General features: G+C 38.3%; 1 protein-coding gene across 1 annotated transcript in view; it reads left to right on the top strand.

The window, feature by feature from the left end:
- The window catches only part of ARHGAP15 (Rho GTPase activating protein 15), a 565,257-nt gene that overhangs the window by 330,058 nt on the left and 212,140 nt on the right, over positions 1 to 23,059 (top strand). The window contains exon 9 of the mRNA XM_069473002.1: positions 14,320 to 14,418. Coding sequence (XP_069329103.1) covers positions 14,320 to 14,418 — 99 coding nt within the window. The remainder of the gene's footprint in view (positions 1 to 14,319; positions 14,419 to 23,059) is intronic.

Below are 23,059 nucleotides of genomic sequence, written 5' to 3'. Positions count from 1 at the left end.
GTGCATATAGCTTTTTCAGGCATTATTCAATGATGCGGATGAAGAACTATGCTTGCATTTTCTCGTGCTATAGTTTTGGCTATTATTCATGTTGCCTACTGACATATATTCTCTAAACCACTATATTTTAAGAAGATACAAAGCTCCATAAAGCAGGGTCTACAAGAAGTGAGTAAGAAAGATAAATGTACCAAAAATATAGTATAAGATATCAAATGTCAAATGCTTTAAGGGGCATTCAGGTCACAAATTTGGGGAAATTACAAGTAGAAAAGTGTGGGAAAGATTAATGCTTCCTTTATTCTATCTAAAGCTTCCTTTAGACTGAGTCTTGGGTTAGAGCTTTCAGAGTTGTGGAGAAATTAATAAGATCTTTGAGGTACACAACTGTAGGAAAGCTTGGAGAACAGTGGCTTGGATGAAATGTAGAGAGTTTGGTGAGAAGTGTCTGTGGCCAGTGTTTTGCACAGTCCTAGACTAAGGAGTTTGTAGTCTACAGGCTATTTTGTTATTCACTTAATAGTTGTTATTCATTTTTATTTATTTGGCAAACATTTCTTGAGGACCTACCACGTGGCAAGCAATAGTCTGCACACTGGACCCACAAAGATGTGTAGGTTGTCATTCCTTCCTTCAGACTCAGACACTACAGCCCTGCTTAAAAGGAAATATTCTGCATCAAGACAGTCACCTCAATGCCCCGCAAACTTGGCTCCCCTAGAAGACTGATAAAAAGACATATTAGAAGGTTATATTACAGAATTAGTGCTTGTCATCTAATTTTACTCAATTCCTGTATGATCCCAATGGCCAAGGCCCCAGCAGCTGTGAGTGCAAATGAAATAACACTGACTTTAAGGCACAAATGTCCCATGTCATGGCTCCCTCTTGTGTAATCAAAACTCATCCTTTCTTTGTCTCCCAGGTTTCCCCAGCTATTTCTGGGAGTGCATAAAGTGTATTGCATTTGATGAGGACTGGCTTCTTCCCTGTCATATTCTTCTCCTTTGTTTCTTCCTCTTTTATACCCCCACTGCCCACAAACTGCACAAAGTAGATGACACTCCACAGCTGTGCAGCCAGCACCTTCTGAGTGTTAACTGCTTCCCTGCCTGAAAAACCTCCCGTTTGCCAGAAGGTGCTCCAATCCCTCTGGTTCACACATCACTCCTGGATCTGCTCTGTGTCCAGAGGAAACCAGAAGACTACTCTTCTTCCCACCCCACCTGCATGGTGCACCCAGTTTTTTAGGACTTGAAGCAACAACTCTTAGTCTTTAACCCTCACAGGGTGAGAAAATAGTTTCTTTCTATTGTGTCTGAGGCTCTTTCCTCAGCAGAAGTCAAACCTACTCCCTGGGATTTAGCCAGGCTACATGCTCCATTTGCCATCTCTCAGAACTCCCTCTGACCTCCACAAGTTCAAAATTCCCCCGAGGCTGACTGTCTTTCATCAACCAATAGCAACTCTTATGAGTCACCATCTGGGGGACGGGGGTGGACATAATTCTGCCAATTCAGTAGGCAGATCCAACTGAGATACTCCCTTCCTTCATGGCTCCTCCCCTTGCAGGAGGTCCTGTTAGCTGGAATCATAATATAACTCAGGAGCTTGCAATGAACCCAGAAAATGTGCAATGGACAAAGCAGCATCTCTGAATGTGATACCTATTGGTTCAGTTTTGTGGGCAACTTTGAGACAGGATAAGGTGTATTAGAAATGTTACCGCATTGTCAGTTTCTGCAGTAGGAGCTAAAAGATGAGAAACACACACTATATTTGACCGGAAGCCCAAATGAGACAAAATGCTTTCAGAAATGTGTGCATCGTGGCCTACTAATTTGGGCTCATAACCTCTTCTCTCCAATTATGTTCCTGGAAATGTTTTTCAATTTCTTTGCATGGAATAACTAGCGGACCGCATTGCTCAGAACAGCCCGCGGGGAATGGGCATTCCTGAGCAGAGCTTACATCACATCTCCACGGAACTAGCCAACACTTCCACGGAACCGCATGATTCCCCGGCTCTTAATATGGTTTATTAAAAAATCCTTTACCTGCCTCAAAGCACTTTTCATCAAAGACCACTTTTAAGCTGAAGCTGAGGACTAAAGAATGCCTTTAACAGAATCCTGAAATAGCTTTTAACCCGAGGCTGAGAGAGAAAGTGCTTTTAACCTAAAGTGCTTTCCTCTTAGGTACTTCAGCGTGTACCTAGCACTCAGCATTAGTGGCTTTGAGAACACCCTTAAGACCCAAATGAAAGAGACTCCATTATAGATATTCAAACCTGTTATATTAATAAATTAAAGTAATATTTGAAATCATTAAGCAGTTTTACTCCAACTAAATTTGAGTCTTTTCTTATTGAACTATGCATTCATGCAAATAAATTGAAGTCTTACCACCTGGGATTCTAACAAATCTATGCTGATATTAAGAAAAGTACAGTTTTCTTTCCTAGATTTTACTTAAATCTAGAGTCAAAATTTCCACTCTTTTCTCACCCAAAGAGAATCTTTCAACTCTTCTTAACCACTAAATGATGTTTCTAGTTTTAGCCCATATTAAAATATAAATTAAATAACTTAGAATTAGTTCAATCAATTGCCTGAATAAATTTTATGGATCAGATTTTCTCCTCAGACTTGTCACTCAAATCGAAATAAAATGACTGATTTCATTGCAGTTTTAAACCCCCAATATAGTTCCTACTTAGTCAAGTAAGTGACAACCTAATTGATAAAAATTTTAAATTCAGATTAATTACAGCAAGTTACATGATTGAGCAATTGTATTCCATGGGCAGTTTTCTGTTTAAATGATATAAAAAGTACACAAATATGGGAGAAGGTAGCAAAATTGAACATATCTCACTTTCATTACCCCCTTCCTTTGCTGGTTTCCTCTATAAATTCGAGATGAAGACAGGCAAATGAAAGGCAGAAAATATCATCAACCCACCATGTACATAAACAGTCTTCGCTAAACAAAATTTGTCCATGTTAATCATTCAAAATACACTAAAGCAAACTGAATCAAATGTATTCCTCTCATACTCAAGTGATCATGTTGCCATCTTTAGATAAAAATCAATTTCTTTTATAAAGTAGTCTCTTATTTTTTAATTTACTCATTCATTCTCTTATGTATTCATTAGGCAACCAGATGGAATTTATAATAAACATATAAATATAAATATAAGTGGAAGAACTGCATTTATCTTTTCCTTCTAAGTTTCCTTCACTTTGAATATTCTTTTCTAGCTTCCTCTATTTAGTAAACTTCTATTCATTTTTCCTCTTCCAGCTCAAAGTTACCAATGTCATGAAGCTATCCCTGTCTTTCACATTTTCAACTAGTCCTCCCTTCTCTTTATCCCAAAGGTATAATTTCATTATTTTAATATCTTCCAATTGGACTGTGAGCTGTATCTGGTAGACCAGATACCATTTTACCCAACTCTGTGCTTCCAGAGAAGTTATTCCCTAGAAAGCGATATGGAAGGAAATGAAACTAGACGTGAAATCTTTCAGTTGTTTTAGAATTATTATTTATTTATAGTTTCTCATTCCTTTGTGTTGAAACTCTTATGTCAGGGGGCACTGCTTTGGTGGATGCTACTCTTCTCCCCAGCCTCAGAATGTTGGGGTCCTCCTGAGATAAGGCCTTGGACTTCTTTATTCTCTTCATTCTTAGTCTCAGACTATTGGACACTATTCAAATATTCCAGAGCTGAAATATTCCAGTTGTGTGGCTTCAAATTCCATCTATAGGTTGATGCGTTCCAAACTTAATATGTCAGCCTCAAACTCCAGACTTGAATGTTCAAATGTCTATTTGATGTCTCTTTGGGTGTTTGGAAGACATCTCAGATTTATTTAGAGCAACCCTTGATACTTTAGTTCCTATCTGTTCTCAGGAAATACCACTGTCAGGTGCCACCTAGAGTCACCCTCCACTCTACTCTGTCTCTTCTACTTTCATCAGCAGATCTCAACCTTAAAAATATGTTCTAAATTCAACAACTTTCTTTGTGACTACCTTATTCCAGCACCATCATCTCTCTCTCTCTGGAATATGTCACTAACCCCCTGACTGGCCTCTCTACTGCTTATCTGGACCCCCTTTAATCTAGTCCCCACACAGCAATTAGAAGGGTCATTTGAAAATATAAATCACATCCTGTCACTCTCTTGCTCAATAACCTCCAAATACTTAAAATAAAAATCATACTTAAAATAATATCTAATGTATGTCCTTCCTGTTACCTGTAGGGTCCTACCTGCTTTGGCCCTCAGACTATTTTTTTTATTTCATCCTTGACCACACTTCCCCCTGTTGACCCCACTCCAGCCACCCAGGCCTCCTTGCTCCTGCTCTGAGACACCCAGCTTTCTCCTGCAGCTTTATGCACTTGCTGCTCCCCTGTGTACTTCCATGGCCAAGTGGGTCACTACATTTGGTCTCTGCTCCAATGCCATTGCCTCAGAGATGCCTTCCATGGCAACACCACTAGCTCCATGTCTCTCTGCCTTGCTTCATTTTTTCCATAGCACTTATCACCACCTGACATTATATTATATATTAATGTGTTTATGTGTTTGTTTTCCCCATTTGCATATAGACTGTGTGAAGGCAGAAAGTATTCTTTTCATTACTCTACCCCCAGCAGGCATTGAAAAATATTTGCAGATGGATATAGTGAATTGATAAATAGAAAAATGCATGAAAGATTCACTTGGTCAAACCATTCTCTACACTGTTGTGATTCTGTCTTGTGTGTATGTGTGTGTCTGTGTGAGTCTGTGTATATGTGGCGGTGGGGGGGAGTGCGGGGCAGTGCTGCTTTTGAATAAGCAGAGGAAAGGAGAAGTATAGGACAAAGTTGCTGCCTAGAGTAGGCAAATATAGAAAAAATTTATGCTCATTGTCCCTCTTGCGTTCATAACTCCTTAAGATGCAAAATTCTTCCTGGCTGGTGTACTCAACAAAATGTCCATTGCACTGATCAGACCAAAATTGAGTTGAGCTCTATATCCGTGAGAGTTTAGGAGCTAAAAAGAAGGACAAAAAGATACTTCACAGAAGCACTGTTTGGGGTGGAGGGTAAAACTGTGAAAGGTGGAGACTTCTGGAAGCCTGAAAATGGAACAAAGAGAAAAAATACAAAGGGCTAGGAAGAACTCTGCTACTCTTCTTTGGGCTGTCCTTGTCAGTGAGTGTTACTCTGGCAGCCAACTGTCCAATTCAACTGGAACCTGCAGAAACTCAGCCTATCCTTGTTGGGGGAGGTCCTCTCTGTACAGTCTAGACAAATCTCCTCCAGGCCAGTTTCCATAGTAGACACTGTTGTTATCCACCAGAGACTTTAGAATCTGTTCAGTTTGATGAGATGTAAAAATATGAATAAACATGTGGGGGGAAACTATACACAGAAGTGCACGTATTTGGTAACTCCTATTTATTTAGATTCCAAACTACTTAAAAGTTAAAATAATTAAGCTTTTTCCTGTACTTGCCTTTTATGAGAAAAAAAAATCATAAGTAAACAAGGCAATTAGATAAGTTTACTTACAGTGTATATTATAAATTCAGCAGAGAATCAGCCCAATTCAGGTCCAGATAGCTATGGACCAAAAAAACCCAGAAACTGATATTTTTAATCAAAGCCCCAAAGCATCGTAAGATAAGGTAGCACCTTCTGAAGCACTTACAATACATTAAATTTAGTAGTGTTTCAGCATTAGGTATATTTTTCTGCGTCTTAATTCAAAGGCACATAGGCCATCTGGTAAACTGTAGCACTTACTTAAGTCACCCATTTCTCCAAACATTCTCAGTGAAGATTTGGGAAAGTTACATGATGAGGGCTCCTGTTGTGAGTATTTTAAAGGAGAAGAAAATATAGTGAGGATGGAACTGGAGAAAATATAAAAAATGAGAGTAGAAACAGAATTCTTTGATAAGCAATCCGAAAAATATGGTCTAGAAACCTATCCTCAAAAGGAAAAACAGATGTCATTTATACTTTAAAATCAAAAGATGAATTCAGTTAGATTGCTGAAACTACCCACGTTGAGAATATTATTTTTGCCTTTCAATATCCACCGCCTCTCCTTTACAGCAACTTACTGGGAAACAATTCTGCCCATGTGTGTGGCATTTTTGCAGAAGAAAAATTCCAAGTGAATCCTATCTACTGCAGAAGCTACAAAGGCTATATTTTTCTTTTCCTACCCATGTTTTATAACATAATCTCAATCAACGGGGCATCGTTTAGAGGAACTTCAAATTTGAGCAATTGATGATTAGAAGTTATTATGACAGTGCTGGCACTGATGGTGGCAATGAAATTAGCACCCTGACTTGGCCATCAGGGTTCCAAGACAATTGTTTCTCCTTCTTTTTTCATGGATCTCCTGAGCCTCTTGATTTCTAAATATCTCCAAGACTGGTTCCCCAGCCTCTAGTATATTCATTGAGTTCCTTCCCACCTCACCCTTGAATATCATTCAAATAAAATTTCCATTGCTTATTATAGCCACAGTGTTGTGTTTTCCTATTGCTTGCAGCCTGAACCTTACCCAATATACCTCATTACCAAGATAATTGCCTGATTTGTTTTTGTGGCTGAGCAGTGGGTTTGCCGTATTGTCTCCTGCTTCCCTATATATTCCTCATGTATGTGTAGTTCTAGGTGCTTTGTTCTTCCTTTTTAAAATTTCCTGCAGTAACTGCAATGGCCCTCTCTCCTGAACGCAGAATCACATCATTTTGAAAAGCTTGGGGAGACTGTCTCCTGGGTAAATGATGACAACACCGTCACATTATTTGAACATTTAACTGCCTCTATTGAGCAGTTCTCCTCGTAGTTTTGATTCATTTGGAATCTAACTGACAAAGATCCCATTACTGGGTGTTCTTTCCATAATTTGTCAAAAAATATATAGCAGTGATGAGGGAGAATAAAGCTAATTTGTAATCTGGAAGACTTAACCTGGTTGTGCTGATGAACTAACTAAATCGGTCAAAAGTTTGAGAGCTTAAAGATTAAAAACCACCATTCTCTAGTTAAACACCAATTCATTATGTAAACCACATGATTTATAAGGACAGTCATGTGGAAGGTCTATTTATTTTTCTCTCCAAAAGATGCTTTCAAAGAAAAATTGCAGGAAATGGATTTTCTCCAACCAATGTGTTGGCTACCACCCCTGGTCGTAAGCGCTGAAACGGTAGGATGAAGATATAATGATCACGCTGCCAAGGCCATAGGCGTTTGCAGGGGATTCCAAAAATATTGGCACCCCTATCAAGAGGTGTTTTCTAAATTTAAAAAAAAAAAAAAGAGTTATTAAGGAAGGAAGAAAGGATTGCCAGCGATCCCGCAGATGGGAATATGGGTGGGGAGTAAGGCACTCAGGGTCTGGGACTGCTCCCTTTTCTGGAGTACCATGGGAGGAGCAAAGTAGAAATCATCCTTATTGTCTTGCCAGGACAACAGGTGTGAATGTTTAGGGGGCAAAACTGGTTCATTAATGCTTGCCTGGAAAACAGAATATCTTCTCTCTCCTCCCCGCTTTTTTACACTATTTGAACATAGAAGGATCTGTGGTTAGAACACATTTCTGTCATTTAATGGTCCTCCTTGATGTATCAGACTCTGGGCTGTACCAGGTTTACAAATCGGTAGCAATCCTACAACAGCACTTAAATTCAACAATGACATTTTAGCTTAATCTCTATGATTTACTTCCTTTGAATAGGACTTTTTACATTGCAAGGCCATTTCATGTGCATAATCATCTCTTCTCAGTTATGTAATTCATCATTTTCTCTTGAAGGCTAATGTTGTAACCAAGATTCTTTCAGTTGTAAATGATAGAAACTTGTTCAGAGTGTGAAGGTGAGAATGGAATTTGCTGTATTACTTAATTGAAAAGTCCAAGGGACAAGGATGGCTTCAGGCATGACTGGATCTAGGAGCACTGAATGTTGTAAGATCTTTGTCTCTCCCATCACTCAGCTCTGTTTTCCACTCTATTGATTTAATTCTCCAGCATGTCTTTCCACAGGTGGCAACATAACTTCTAGAAGCTCAGAATCATATCCCCATAGTTTAACATCTCCTGTAGACAGAAGGCTCCTCTTTCCTAGTGACATCAAAAAAAGTGTCAGGATTTACTTGATAGGATCCACCTGGGCCATGTGTTCATGCCTGAACAATTACTGTGGTCAGAGAAATAAAATGCATGTTCATCCCTGGAGCTGGAGGTGGTGGGGCCATCACTACCTGAAATAAATAGTAGCAAAATGAGAAAGGTGTCATCTTCAAAGGAAAATCAAGGTGTTCTTACCAGAGGATAGGAGAATAGATACGGGGTTGGCAAAACCAGTTGATGTCTACCATACTCTTCCTAACCAGTGTTGTCCACAGCAATGGATCCCACTGAGCTATTTTGCCAAGCCTGGCCCTTCCTATTGTAATTGCAATCTGTTTCTTGAAAACCTTTTGCCAATGCTTTGTTCATGTTCTAGTCAAGTTTATTGGCTTGCAATAAATAGAAATTTACTCAAAAGAGTTCAGTTGAAATGGGTGGGAGGGGATGTCCTGGTACTCCATGACATGGGTATGGCAAGGGCCATGGCAAGAATATATAGTGCTTGGAGTTAGGCACTGGAAAGTCAGGAGCTGAGGTGTGTCTGCTCCATTCACCTCTCTCTGTAAATTTGTTCCTGTGCCCACTCACCCATTACACATGACCATCTCCCCAAATGGCTGTCCCAACCCCCAGTGTCTAAGTCTAGGCAGCCTTAGAGTTCAAATCCTTAGAAATAGCTACCTCAGTATCTCAATATCTGAAGTCTACATTTTTTGGAGGGAGCATTGTATTAGCCCAACTTGGGCCATATGACAACATTTGATTTAATCAGGTTCACCTGGGGGTCTGAGTTCTTGTATTCCAGAGCCCCACCTTCTTGAGGGAGTACAGCAAGTTTCAAAAGAGTTTATAAGTGAGAAGAAAAGTTTTGGCTTTGCTGGTAACTAGCAAAACCAAACATCTCCCCCCATCTAATGAAATTCTATATAGCTAAGCTCTTTTCTCACAAAGGCACTATTGGCAATCCAGGAGAATAGTTTTTCTTTGTGAGGGAGGCTGCACTTGCACGGACCACCCAGTAAGTGGCAGTAATGCGCCTCCCCCACCTCCAACATTATAAACACTAAAAATAGCCAATAGTGCACCACACCCCGCTACCTGGCAATCAAAAATACGCTGCAGTTGAAATTCTCTCTTTCTTGAAAGCCACCCCAACTCAAAATCCTCCTCCAGGTCCTCTCTTCCCTTATAACTAAGTAATCCCCATACTCTATACTTCTCACAACTAAACTTCTTAAAAGTGGAGTCTATGTGCTGTCTCTACTTCTTCACCTTCTCTTCAAACTATGACTACAACCATCTGCTTTTCAATTTCATTCTTCTACTAAAATCATTTTCCTGTGGTCACTCATATCTTCATGATTACCAAAATTCAGTAGGCACTTTTCACCTTTATCTCCCATCACCATTCTGCTGCATCAGAAATGCTTATCTTAACTTTCAAATCCCATCTCCATTCTCCAAACCCTCAGGTTATTGCATCTCAGTCTTCAACCACGCAAGGAACGTGGAAGTCATCTTCACCTGCTGAATTGGCTCACCTCCTGCGTGTACTTACCAAATCCCACTGAATCATACCTTCTGTCCATTTCAGGTTTATTGTCTTAGTTTGAGTTCTCATCATTTTCCCCCCAGACCCTAATGCTCTGTGTCCTTGCACAAATGACTCAATATCTCATCTCACAGGTTTCTCTTTTGCAAAATGAGGATGATAATAGTATCTATCACAAAGTGTTGAAGATCAATGTGAAGATTAAATGTTAGAATATATAAAGTATTTTGAACCCTGCCTGGCTTAGTGTAAGTGAACAATAAATCTTCATTGTTATTTTTACACACCCATGCAATAGCATTAATCACATAATATTGTAACTGCTTGTGAGAGTCATTCTGCCCCCCTTAACTGTAGGAGATCATGCATCATTACATTTTCAGACTGGTGCACAGTGTCTGGCTTACAGCCAGCATATAATAGATAATGGATGAACCAATCTTTGCACTCTTTACAATGCCCAGCACATGGTAGGTCCTCACTAAATAGTCACTGAATTGAATTGGATAGAATTGACTTAATCTTGAAAGAATGCAGAACAAGAAGTGATATAAGATTTGGGGCCGGGCGCGGTGGCTCACGCCTGTAATCCTAGCACTCTGGGAGGCCGAGGTGGGCGGATCGTTTGAGCTCAGGAGTTCGAGACCAGCCTGAGCAAGAGCGAGACCCCATCTCTACTAAAAATAGAAAGAAATTATATGGACAGCTAAAAATATATATAGAAAAAAATTAGCCGGGCATGGTGGTGCATGCCTGTAGTCCCAGCTACTCGGGAGGCTGAGACAGGAGGATTGCTTGAGCTCAGGAGTCTGAGGTTGCTGTGAGCTAGGCTGATGCCACGGCACTCACTCTAGCCTGGGCAACAGAGTGAGACTCTGTCTCAAAAAAAAAAAAAAAAAAAAAAAAAAAGATTTGGTAGGCCATAAACAGTTTAAATTTAAGGTGAGACCAATTTCCCTTGCGACTCTTCCTTAGGACTGAATCTAAACTAAAAGCATAATTCTACATTCTTTGCAAATTTAGATTTTTTTTTCTCTATTTCATTCATGCCCCAGTTTTAGTTTCCATGCCCCTCCAACCCTCTTTGTTTTCATTCTCACAGCATAGCTTAGCTCATGTCTCACTAAAAACCTGGATTCCTGTTGCCACCTGTATGAGTAAGCTATTGCTGCATAACAAACACAACCAAAATCTCAGCAGCCTATAAAAAGCATTTCTTTCTCATGTATCTGTGGGTCAAGTAATCCAGGGCAGACTTGACTGGGCTGCTCTGCTTTAAGCTGCAGGTCTGATTGGACTTGTCCTCTCACTAAGGGCTGGCCTCAGTTCTGTGCCATCTGTGCTTATTCTGGAGCCCAGGCTGAAGGGGCAGTGGCCACCAAGGGAAGCTGTTCTCTTGGCAATAGCAGAGAAACAAGAGGGTGAGTAGAAATCTGCAATGCTTCTTAAGGCCTCAGTCTGCAGTGAATGCTTCCCTTAGCACACCCCATTCTTCTCATCATTCTTCCCATCACTGAAGCATTTGTTTACTCTCCTCCATCTTCCCCAAATGCTCTTTTTCCTTCTCTTTTACCTGTTCAAAATAAGTCTCACTTATCCTTGAAGGTTCAGTTCTTCTTCTCTGGGAAGCATGCAAGCCTGATCTGAATCACCACCTTCTCCAGTTATGGAATTTTTCCATGATGAAATGTTCTTACCTATTTATTATATGCTGCCTCCACTAGACAAGAAACTTCTTGAGGATAGAGAATGAGTCTTGATTACTTTATTACCAGTGCTTTTCCTAGCTCCTCACACAGAATCGGCACTCAGGATTTTCTTTTGCAAATAACTGAATGAATAAAAGAGTAAATGCCCTAGAATGTCATTACTTTTATCTTCTTATATCCACCTATCAAAAACAAACAAATCAAAACAAACAAAACTCTCTCCAAAATTTGAAATCCACTTTATTCAGGAATTTCTTTTTCTTGAATAATCTCCATCTCACAAACACTCTTTTTCCCTCTCTCCCTCTCTCTTATACACACACATGCACACACACACACACACACACACACGCCACACATCACATACCACATCTGCATTAAAAAGCAAGAAAAAAGCCTTACACTAACGGACATCTGTCTTAGCATTCAGTACCTTTTACGACACCTGCTGTCTTCTGTTTTGCATATTCTTTGAGTACTTCTGTTAGCCTCTACAATGTTAAAAAATTTTGATGTCTTTGTCATAACTTAATATGCCTACCTCATCGCTATGAAGACAGAAGATACTCAATAAATATTTGTGAAATTGATTTGAATTATGAAGTCCATTAATGGGTTTTATACTTCATAGCCATTCTTCTTCCTGACTATAATCTCTAGCCAATTTAAATCATTTGATCTGAAGTTCTGGGTTGTTTTTCTCAAATAATATTTTATGTCACCCTTTCTTATAGTGATTACTCAGTGTTTTGAACAAATCATTGTTACTTGACCAAGTATCCAAAGCAAATACCCATGATTATTTCCCACTTTTCTGTACTATGTCCATGTGTTTTGAGTTTATCTTCCTTCTGTCTCTTGGATAAAAATGTGCATATCCATATTGGAGTATGTTAATAATACTTTAGCCTAATTGCTTCCTTACATACTAGGTTGTCACCAATTCAAACCATTATATTTTCCTAAGAAATGAATGAAAGTCATGACTTCCTTGAAATTTCACTACATTCCATTTCGAGTACCCCTTTATAAGAATATATCACTTAGCATTCTCTGATGCTGCATTATCTATTTTTTCTCCCCACTTCTACATATATCTTTTAAAATTTTATTGAGTATCTCCAGCAATGACTAAGACAATGTCTTGCAGCCAGTCATTCAACACATGTTTATTGAACTTCTACTATGTGCCAAACATTGTCTGGGTACTGGGGATCCAGTAATAAAGGAAAGAGGTATGGTCCTTATCCTTCTGGGTTTTGTATTGCAAGCAAGGGAAACAACTAAGCAGAAAACAAATCAGTCTCATATTTCAAATTGAGATAAGTGCTCTAAGAAAAGTAGGGCAAGGGAAGCTGCATAGACAACGGCACGGAATGGTATGTAGGAAAGGCTATAATAAGAAAGTGCCATTTGATCAGAGACCTAGGCCAGTAGAGTTCCACACAGAAGAAAGTGAAAGTCCCCGAGGCAGAAGTGTGCTCGGAAGGAATGAGAACCAGCAATGTAGACAGTGAGGCTGCATACAAGTGTAGTGAGGGTGAGAGAGGACCCAAATGAAATCAGTTTGTTAGTGAAGGTCAGATCATGTACTACCTTTTAAGTCACAATAGGGACTTTGATTTCATTCTGAGCAAAATGGGAAGCCCTTGGGCTCACTAAATATGTTTCATTATCATAAATATCAATGTTATTGAAAAAACTTCTGAAAGTGGATGGTGGTGATGGTTGCGCAACTTGTGAATGTACTTACTGCCACTGAACTCTACGCTTAAAAATGATTAAAATGATAAATTCTATGTTATGTCTATGTTACCACAATTATAAAAAACAAACATCCATGAGTGAATACTGTGGGCCAGAATCTGTGCTATGTGCTGGTGACTATAAGAAGACATAGATGATTCAGGTGCTCTGAATCTGCTTTGAGAGAGTCTGTTCCATATATCAGAAATGTAAATACACAATGCAAAGTAATGTAAATCATGTCCCAAATGAGAGGGCTAGGCTAGGATTTCGCAGAGTGTCTTCTTGGAAACACTAGTCTAGATACATGTTCTCTGAAATAAAAGGATCTTGCTCAAGAAGTTGGAGAGATAATGTCTCCCCCGTCTCTTCCTGGAGATTCACAGTGCACGTCAGCATATCACAGGCTCTAAAAGTACATGTTACAGAAACCTATTTAACTTTTTTTAACATTGCTAAATCATTTTGATCACTAGCCCTTTTTCCTGAACCACCTATTAACATCCTGGGGGACTGGTATTCCACAGAACCTATGTCACCGGAGACAAAAAGCTGAGGTAGGAAGGAAAGAGTTTGTGGGAAGTGTGATCTGAGCTGAGCCCTAAAGGAAAGGAGATACTTAGATTAGAGAAGAGGAAGGACATTCAAGGCAGGAGAAACGCTAAGTAATGCACTTCCAAGTAACCCTCCTGGAACCTGCCTCTTCAAATACCACTGAGCTGCAGAATGAATGCCCTAAATATACTGATAAAATCATAATTTTGATGACCACTGAGTGGTAAACTTCATCTAGAACACCCAGCATACCAAAGACACTAAGATTAATTATTTTGCAGAAGTTCTTTTAATTCCTTGTCATTATTTTATAGAAGACAAAGTTAAGCCCAGAGAGACTATAACTTACTCAGTCATCCCTGTCTAATCGATGGCAGAGTGTTCATTTTCTTACTCTGGGGCCAGGGTCCTGTTCCGTAAAGGAGGGAGTCATGGTCTTTGTATGTCTGCCATAGACACTTTGGAATTAAAGCAAAAAATCAATTCCTATGCAAGATGAAGATTTCAGCATGCAGTGGATATGGAAACAGATCAAATTAAGAAACAACGCAAGCTTGGATTTTAATGAAGCTCATCTTTGTTTCTTTTGCAGATCAAATTTTTGGCTCTCATCTGCACACAGTGTGTGAACGTGAAAATTCCACAGTTCCGAGGTTTGTAAAGCAATGCATTGAAGCTGTCGAAAAAAGAGGTGGGTAACTGAATCTCTAGCAGTTCCCCCGTTACCACACCCTCTAAACAACCAGTACTCAAGTTAGCAGTGCCACTTGATTTGTCTGGGAAGCCATGCAATGAAAACTTGACTTGTGTTAATCAGTTAAGAGGATCAAGTTTCTTATTAACTTCAGTTTGTTTTTACAATAGGGACATTAGTAATTCTCACTAATGTTCTTTTTTTTTTTTTTTTAATATTTTGTCTGTCTGACATGCTGTTGATTCAATTGCAAACTTCTTGTTTTCAAGCCAGTGATAAGACGTTCATAAAATATCAGCACTCACAGTGTTAGAACCCTCCTAACATTCATGCTGGTAGATGTGGTGCCAGAACAATTTTTGGTAAGCCCCCAACATTACCCAAGTGAAGCAAATAGCATTCCTACTCACAGATAGTGATATCCCATCTTCCACATGTTCCTGTTCGATATGGAATATGGCTAATGGGTTTTCCTGAGACAATTAACAGATACACCTCCAGTGTTAAGATGACCTTTGATTCCTCTATTTCAACATTCTGTTTTTCATCTGAAATTATTTCGTCTTACTGAAGAGAACAAAACAAAACCCAGTTGACTCATCATTTCTACACTAGTCTATCTGTGGGGTGTTTTTCCTTCAAACTATGACTTCATTCATTCAAGGTCATTTTTCCTGGAAGATACATGTAGTAGATGCAGAATCTTAAAAATTGTATTGCATAAAAATGCGAAGCTTCATCACCATCTGTTACAAGTTTACAACATATTCCCAGGATCTAGGGGGATATATATCATGTAAAAGATAGAGGTGTTTTCAGAAAAAGAACTGGGGAACCTATTCCCATTTCCAGCTCCTAGTCTCTTAAAACAATAGAACTAAGGGGAAAAAAAATCTTCACCAAGTAATCTGCTAGGAAAAAAGCCATTTTAATTCTCTCAATGTTACCTGGCTTTATTATAAAAGCATAATAAAAATGGTCTGCAATTTCTAACTCCTGGAAATTCATACTTTAATTATACTGTAAGGACAGCCTTGGGATCCTGTTATTCCCATATCAGTAGGAAATGAGAGAATAACAAGAAGGGGAAGAGTAGGCAGGGAACGTGGATAAAGAGAGTGGCTTTGGGGAAAGCACATCAACACATCAGAGACAAGCGTGGAGGGGCAGAGATAGAGTAGAACACAGAAAATGCAGCATGAACATGAGCAGAGGTGTCTGTGAGGAATGAAGCCAATTGGAGTTTAGAAAGAAATGTGTTCTTATTGCAAGTTGCAATTTCATTTAATTTTATAAGCACATATTTTAGGAATAAATATTATTTAATAAGTACTTAAACCCAAAATGGATCACTGAGAATATTATAATGTAGTTATTTCCAATAGCTAAATTGTCATCATTTCCAGGAAATCTTCATTCACTTATAAATACTCAGTACCGACAGCATGAGCGCCATTATATTAGGCCAAAAATCCAAATAGGACATTGGGGGAAGCTGCACATAATAAGATGTGTGCATGTATAAAGAAGAGCTCCATACCTCTCGATTTATGTCTCTACCGTAGGCAAAATGAAATACTCTGCTAGATGCAGCCTTGCAGTGTGCAGATACTATAATATTGTAGAGTAGAAAATGTCTATAAATAGAAATGGCATCTTTTGTTCATGGCATTTTGTTGGTGATTTTTAATAAAATAAGACAATGTTTTTGCTGACAGGAGCAATCACATCTAGCATTATATTTCATTGTCCCAGTGTTTACTCTTAAAATGAATTTGTAGATCCAGCACTAAACAGGCGCTAATCACACATATGATTATTAAAATAATTCGTAAGCATTTTAATGAAATTCAAAGACTTTACAATTCCACAAAGCAACTGATAATTCAAAGCACTTTGGCAGTGTCAGCTTAAAGGAACTCTATGGAAATGTTCAATAAAAATTCAGAAGCACAAGATAAACCTCTCACATCATTGCAAGATTTACAAGTGTGTACTTTTGATTATATTTTTCTATGATCATTTTGTTGGATTAATATTCTTACATTTATACGCCAATTCTATTTACTCAAAGTGTTGTTTTTACTAAATTCTGGCATAAAGCATTTCAGGACAGAAATAATTTATGTGAATCTAAGTCCAATGTTTATGCAGGCTTCTGATGACATTTTATGCTGGGGTTGGTATTAGGAAGTAGCATATGAAGGTGCCAAGTCTCTCGGCACGGCTGGGACTCGGCATATCTAGCGCCCTCCTTCTAATGGCCAGATCCTCTCGCAGCCAAGACACTCAACTGCAGAGTCATGGGAAATGCTTATGGACCAGTTATGGGAAAGGCATATTTAATGAAAACTGTGTGTTTACTCTCATAGACTTAGGAAAATGGCCTCAATTCTCACTACAACAGCACATTGGCTATTATAAAAAAGATTTGTTTCCTTCCCTTTTTTTTCCTTCCTCTTTTTTATCCTTGAGAGTTTTTTCTCCTCCTTAAAAACATTAACCTGTAAACTGTAGCTGTATTTTTTTTAAATGCTTCTTAGATGCTTGATTTAAAATGAAACATAATCAGGAAGGCAGATCTCACCATTCATTGATTCAGTTATTGGTCTTACCTGCTTGCATTTGACAGAACCAAATTGCTCATGCTTCTGTCGTCTCCATGGGAAATTCTACCCAGTCCTTGGCACAGGGATGCATTCTTTATTCATCCCTGGTAAGGTGGTATTAGTTACATTTTAAATTTTGCAACTCTTGGACATGCCTAGAAGAAAATCTATTCATAAACCAAATGTAAACCAATTTAGCGAATAACTTGTTTAGTATGTTTCCTTATCTTGATTTGGTTCCCTTTATTCCTCTAAACCACCAGAGCTTTCTCCTCCTCACCAACTGTTATAACTAGATTAAAGTCATTTCTGTGGTCTCTGACATTGTCTGCTCAGCCTTGAAAATACACACAAAATTTGGAGGGCAAACCAAAGGAGCGTGTTAGTCTTTAAAGCTCTTCCAAGTGGTTCATTCTCCCTTGCCTTGCCTTTACAGTTGCAGACCATGTATATGAGATATCGTAATTAGCCAGTGAAAAACTCAACTTATGTTTCTTCTTCCAAAGCAATTTCTGTGAAAATATTGAATCATTGTTTGGCTAATGCTTAATATGTACCCTTGGTAAGATGACGAAAAGCATGAGATCATCTGATGCTATTTTGGAGGTTTGGAGGAAGAAGTGTATAGAGGGAGGCATTGTAACATGTTGGTGGTATGTAGAGATAAGCAGTGAAAAGTCCATTTTTCTACTTTATAGAATACTTTGTGTAGTTTCTAATGACATTATACATGTATAAAAATTGCTTGCTTAAAAATAAGATTACCTGTATCTGTTAGATACAAGGGTCTAGGAGACTTGAACTAAGCAAAGTGTATAGTCTAAACTGGTATAAGAAGTAGTAAGATCTTAATTCATAGTTCTTTTTATGCAAAGCATATACTGACTGACTACCCTTTGTGAAGGTCCATTGGAATAAATACCTCACCCAGTGCTTGACAGATTGTAAGCACTCATTGAATATTAAGTAATAGACACTCAGGAGCTATTCAGTACCTACTGTGTGTAATTCTCCATGCTATGGCTGAGAATACAGAGGAAATAGATACTAAACAAACAGACACATATATGAATATGTGAGTTCATTAGCATAAACTACGATAAGTACTATAACAGAACAAACACTACAATACAGAATAACCACTACAATAAAGAAAAAGCAGGGAAATGTGTGTGTGCTTAAAAATAGTATCATAGGACGGGCACGGTGGCTCACGCCTGTAATCTTAGCACTCTGGGAGGCCGAGGCGGGTGGATCGTTTGAGCTCAGGAGTTCGAGACCAGCCTGAGCAAGAGCGAGAACCTGTCTCTACAAAAAAAAAAATTAGAAAGAAATTAGCTGGGCAACTAAAAATATATGGAAAAAATTAGCCAGGCATGGTGGCACTTGCCTGTAGTCCCAGCTACTCGGGAGGCTGAGGCAGGAGGACCGCTTGAGCCCAGGAGTTTGGGGTTGCTGTGAGCTAGGCTGATGCCACGGCACTCTAGCCTGGGCAACAGAGTGAGACTCTGTCTCAAAAAAAAAAAAAAAGTATAATAAACCTTCAACAATAAGCAAGTCTTGGTCTAGTTTATTCTCCATATAAGACCAGGAGAAGTTTAATTTTGCCTTGTTTCCCAGGTTGTTTTCTTGATACATTGTGACAATGAAATATTAATATAAAGAGTCACATGGTGTGAAATATCTAAAAAGACATGTCTTAAATAGTAAACTAGTCTTTTTGTACCCAAAAATATAGTACTAAACATGTTTTTTGCCAAAGAATTCTTTTATATAATATGCGTTCACTACATGAATGAGCATATTTCTACCCTAAACATGTTTTAACGTGTCCAATATAGTTTTAAGGGAATAGATTGATTTTTAAAACTTTTTAAATATAATTTGCATTGGCATTCGTCATTTGGAATAAGATCTAACTCATTTTTCCTTCGTAATTCCTGGTTCTGGTTAATATACTCCCAAGCTATTTAACAGCAGTAAAATGCTACTTAGAGATCTGTTGTACAACAGTGTAAATATACTTACTTAACACTACTGAACTATATAATTAAAAATGATTAAGACGGTAAATTTTACATTATATGCTTCTGACCACAATTTAAAAAAAAATGAAACTATGTCTTCCAAATTTAATGATTCCAGGTGTAGGCTACTTTGCAGAATGCCTCAGCAGATGCTAATCAACAAGTTTGTCCTTTCTGTCCTTTTTCTAGAACACAAAATACTATGAAAGGAACAATACACAAAGTTACATATTTGACTTGGTGCCTAAAAGCCACCCTGGGATCCATAACCTTGCTTAAAGATTTAAGAAAGACCTTTAGTCTACTTCTGAGAAGGTCCTTAGCCTCAAAAACTTTATCTCTCAACTTGACTTCTTAGCAGCTGTTATATTTTTTTGCTGTCGTTTGTTTGACAGGATCCAGTTATAGGTTCCGATGTCTGTTTAAAGAAACAAGGAGGCTGTTGGCTTTAAAATTCCCTCATTGCTTGTGTGATCAGCATTTTCCCAGGCTTTTCTACATAGTTTGCCAAGCAAAGGGACTGACCTTTTGTAGCAAACACTTTTTCATTTCAAAATGCTCACTTTGATTTTTGTCCCATTTTATGCTCATTCCAAACTGTTTACAACCCACTAAAAATGACTGTGAATTATATGTTTGTGTAATGGATTCCTTTTGTGGTCTGAGTGGAATGTTTACTTTGAACAATTAGTTATCTTTGGGTAGATTATAGCAACTTGGAAAAAGAATGGCTAAAATTATTATTATACCTTAACTGTTTTCTTTTTTGGTAATTCCTCTGCGAGTTTTGAGACAATGTCACATTAACAAGTCCATGGCATTATAAATGAAATCTAATTGTGTGAATATATTTCTGGACACGTTTGTTAATATTACAAGAAAGCATGGTTAGACACCTAGGCAGGAATATACTTAACTGACTCATAAAAATTCAAAACATTGCATATATATAAATACATGAATATTTGCCATGTACATGTTATATTTGCATATCAGGTGAGGTATGTACATGTATGTATTTATTACATAAATAGCTAACTTGATTATAGTAGAGCTGTTACGCTGAGATGTAACAAGCACTGTAGTTGTTATAATTTTCCTGATACTCAATTCAGTGCACCAGTCTGCCTCTCGAGATCCTACCGAGTGCTTACTTGCAAAAATAAAACTTTACGTAGCCGTTTCCCATTGCCTTTGAATCCAGGCCCCCAAAGTGCAGATCGTATTGCCTTCACTAGACAAGCTCTGCTCCCAGTTCTGCTAATTTTATACTGTTCATTCTTTCCCACTTTGGGATAATCTATTATAGTTGGATCCAGGCACGCACTAAAGGCTGATACTTCCATGAAGAATGTGCAATTTGTACTGTTTAGTTTGTGACGAGATTCTTGAAAACTTTTATGATTCTATCTTGTTCCAGGGAGACTTCTGCTTGCTAGTTTTATAAGCAGTGACTGAAAAAAAGTAAGAAAAACAAAACAAACTGATAAAAATTACATGCTCAAAAAAAAAAAAAAAATCAAGAGTACAAGATAAGCACTTTTTCTTTTTCCCTAGAGAATATTTGTGGACTGAACAAAAATGTTTCTGAGAGCACTGACCTATGTTTTCTTTTTTTTTCCAAGTGCTTACTTTTCATGCCTAAAGTTAGGCATCCACATGCATTTACAGTAGAGATGATCATCAAAGAAGCTCCATGAATGTTTGCAGTGAATCTCCTTAGTTTTTCTGAGTTAAAATTAAGACCAGTTTAGTGCTTTGGTGTTTTGTGTTTTGTTTTGTTTCATTTTGTTTTAATGCAGCCACAAAGACAGCCACCTTCCTGACAGCATAGTGTTGTGCTGGGTCCAAGCTGGAATTGGCTCTTTGGGGTAGTCATGCTGGGGCCTCTGTGTCTGTAAGAAAGCCACATTCAGGGCTGGAGGGGAAGACAAAATCAAAAAAAGAGTAAACAGGAAACAGCCAGCAAGAGTATAAAAGAGCAACTGGGAAAAGACAACCAAAAGAAATCAGAGATGACAAGGTGGAGAGAGGGGAAAAGCTGCATTTTGCAATTAAGAAAACAAATGTGGATAAAAGGCGATGCTTGTGAGGTCTGTAATGAAGAGAAGACAGACTATATTGAACCAGTTGCCACCTCTGCCACCGTTACCTGATGCCTGCTTCTCGGTTCCAGAGAAATTTACTCTTGCTCTAGAAAATGCTTGAACGTTAAATCTTGCAATGAATGACATACAATGGGTAGTCACAAATTCTGTGCACAGAAGTGATTATTAATTAATTCACTGTACTTATTAGTGACATTTAATAGAGTTTATCTACATCTAGCAATACTTGAAGTCATTATCAAAAAGAGAGTTTAAACATAACAGAAGTTAGGAATAAATCGTGCAGTTCAATAACCGGACAGGCTATCTAAGAAATATAGCGATGTGGCTCAGGTCAAATTGGTCAGTGGATATTCCCACACTTTAGAATCCAGAATGCACAAAAATAAATAATGTCTCTTCCCAGATAAAGCCTGAGTCTAATTTCCGACCCGCTCCTCCCACCCTCAGTCTAAAGTTTAGGTTCTTAACATACTTATTCCTTGGAGTCAGTTGGAAGGAAACAGAGCCAGAATTAAGACCCTCGGAAATTAGCCTCTTGTTGTGAATGGGGAATTTAAACAATTCAGCCCCTCAACACACCCAGATGCAATACTCTAAAATAGCCTGTAGTGGTATCATTTACACAATGGGAGTTCTGGGTCTGGGAATTTTTCCATTACAAGACCCTATATTCAGAAGTTAATAGTTCAACCATAAAAATAATCTTGGCTGAAAGTTGGCAGGATGTTTTAGCTTAGAAGCAAATGTTTACAAAATTTGAAAAAAAATTGCATGCATTTGGAAAGCTTTCAGATTTTAAAAAGCAGGAGCAAAAATAATAATAATAAGGCAATCAAAGATTTTCAGATATTTGTTGCACAGGATTCAAAAATGGATTTGTAGTTTTTCAATAGAAATGCTTTGATTCTTGTTGCATAATGTGAATTAATTGTTTAAAAATAAATAACATATCAAAACTTTCACAACAGTGTCACTCTGTTTGGTGAAATAATTTGTTATTTACTGGTGAAACAAGAATCTATATTTGTGTAAGCATTTCCCTAGAGCTTAAAAATTTATAATTAAGAAGTCAAATTAATTTGGGAATCTATAAATGAGACCAAAATATTACACTCCTTTGTGAGTTTCCTAATGAATAATATTTCTTTCATAGAAACAAATGCCTTTTTCCAAGGAATTTTCACACTTTCAAATTATGCATGCCCAATTTAAACATTAGTCATTAGTTTACATATATATGTATATATAGTAAAAGAGCCACACAAATTCCAGGTGAAGTAGTTGCATTGGTCTTTATAATTGAGCAGAGCATTTTTTCCTGTTCAGGATATTTAGAGTATTTGGTGAATCTCCTTAAAAGATTCATGTCTTTTAGAATCCTCTACGTCTGTGGTCCCCAAACCGGGGGCTACAAACGGTACTGGTCTGTGTTCTGTTAGGAACCAGGCCACACAGCAGGAGTTGAGCAGCGAGCTGGCAAGAGAAGTTCATCTGTATTGACAGCCACTCCCCATCACTCACATCATCCCCTAGGCTCCACTTCGTGTCAGACCAGCAGCTGCATTAGATTCTCATAGGAGCATAAACCCTACTGTAAACTGTGCATGTGAGGGATCTAGGTTGTGCAGTCCTTATGAGAATCTAAATGCTGATGATCTAGGTGAAGCTGAGGCGGTGATGCTAGCACTGGGGAGCAGCTGCAAATGCAGATTATCACTAGCAGAGAGGTTTGACTGCACAATAAATGTAATGCACTTGAGTTGTCCCGAAACCATCCCCCACTGCCCCACCACTGGTCGGTAGAAAAATTGTCTTCCATGAAACCGATCCCTGATGCCAAAAAGGGGACAGATGCTCTAAATTCTTTGGGAAGTTATCTTATATCCTAACA

Source organism: Eulemur rufifrons, chromosome 1 (assembly GCF_041146395.1).
Source record: "Eulemur rufifrons isolate Redbay chromosome 1, OSU_ERuf_1, whole genome shotgun sequence".
Lineage (NCBI taxonomy): Eukaryota > Metazoa > Chordata > Mammalia > Primates > Lemuridae > Eulemur > Eulemur rufifrons.
The sequence above is the reverse complement of the archived record's forward strand: the minus strand, read 5'-3'. Positions and strand labels throughout refer to the sequence as shown.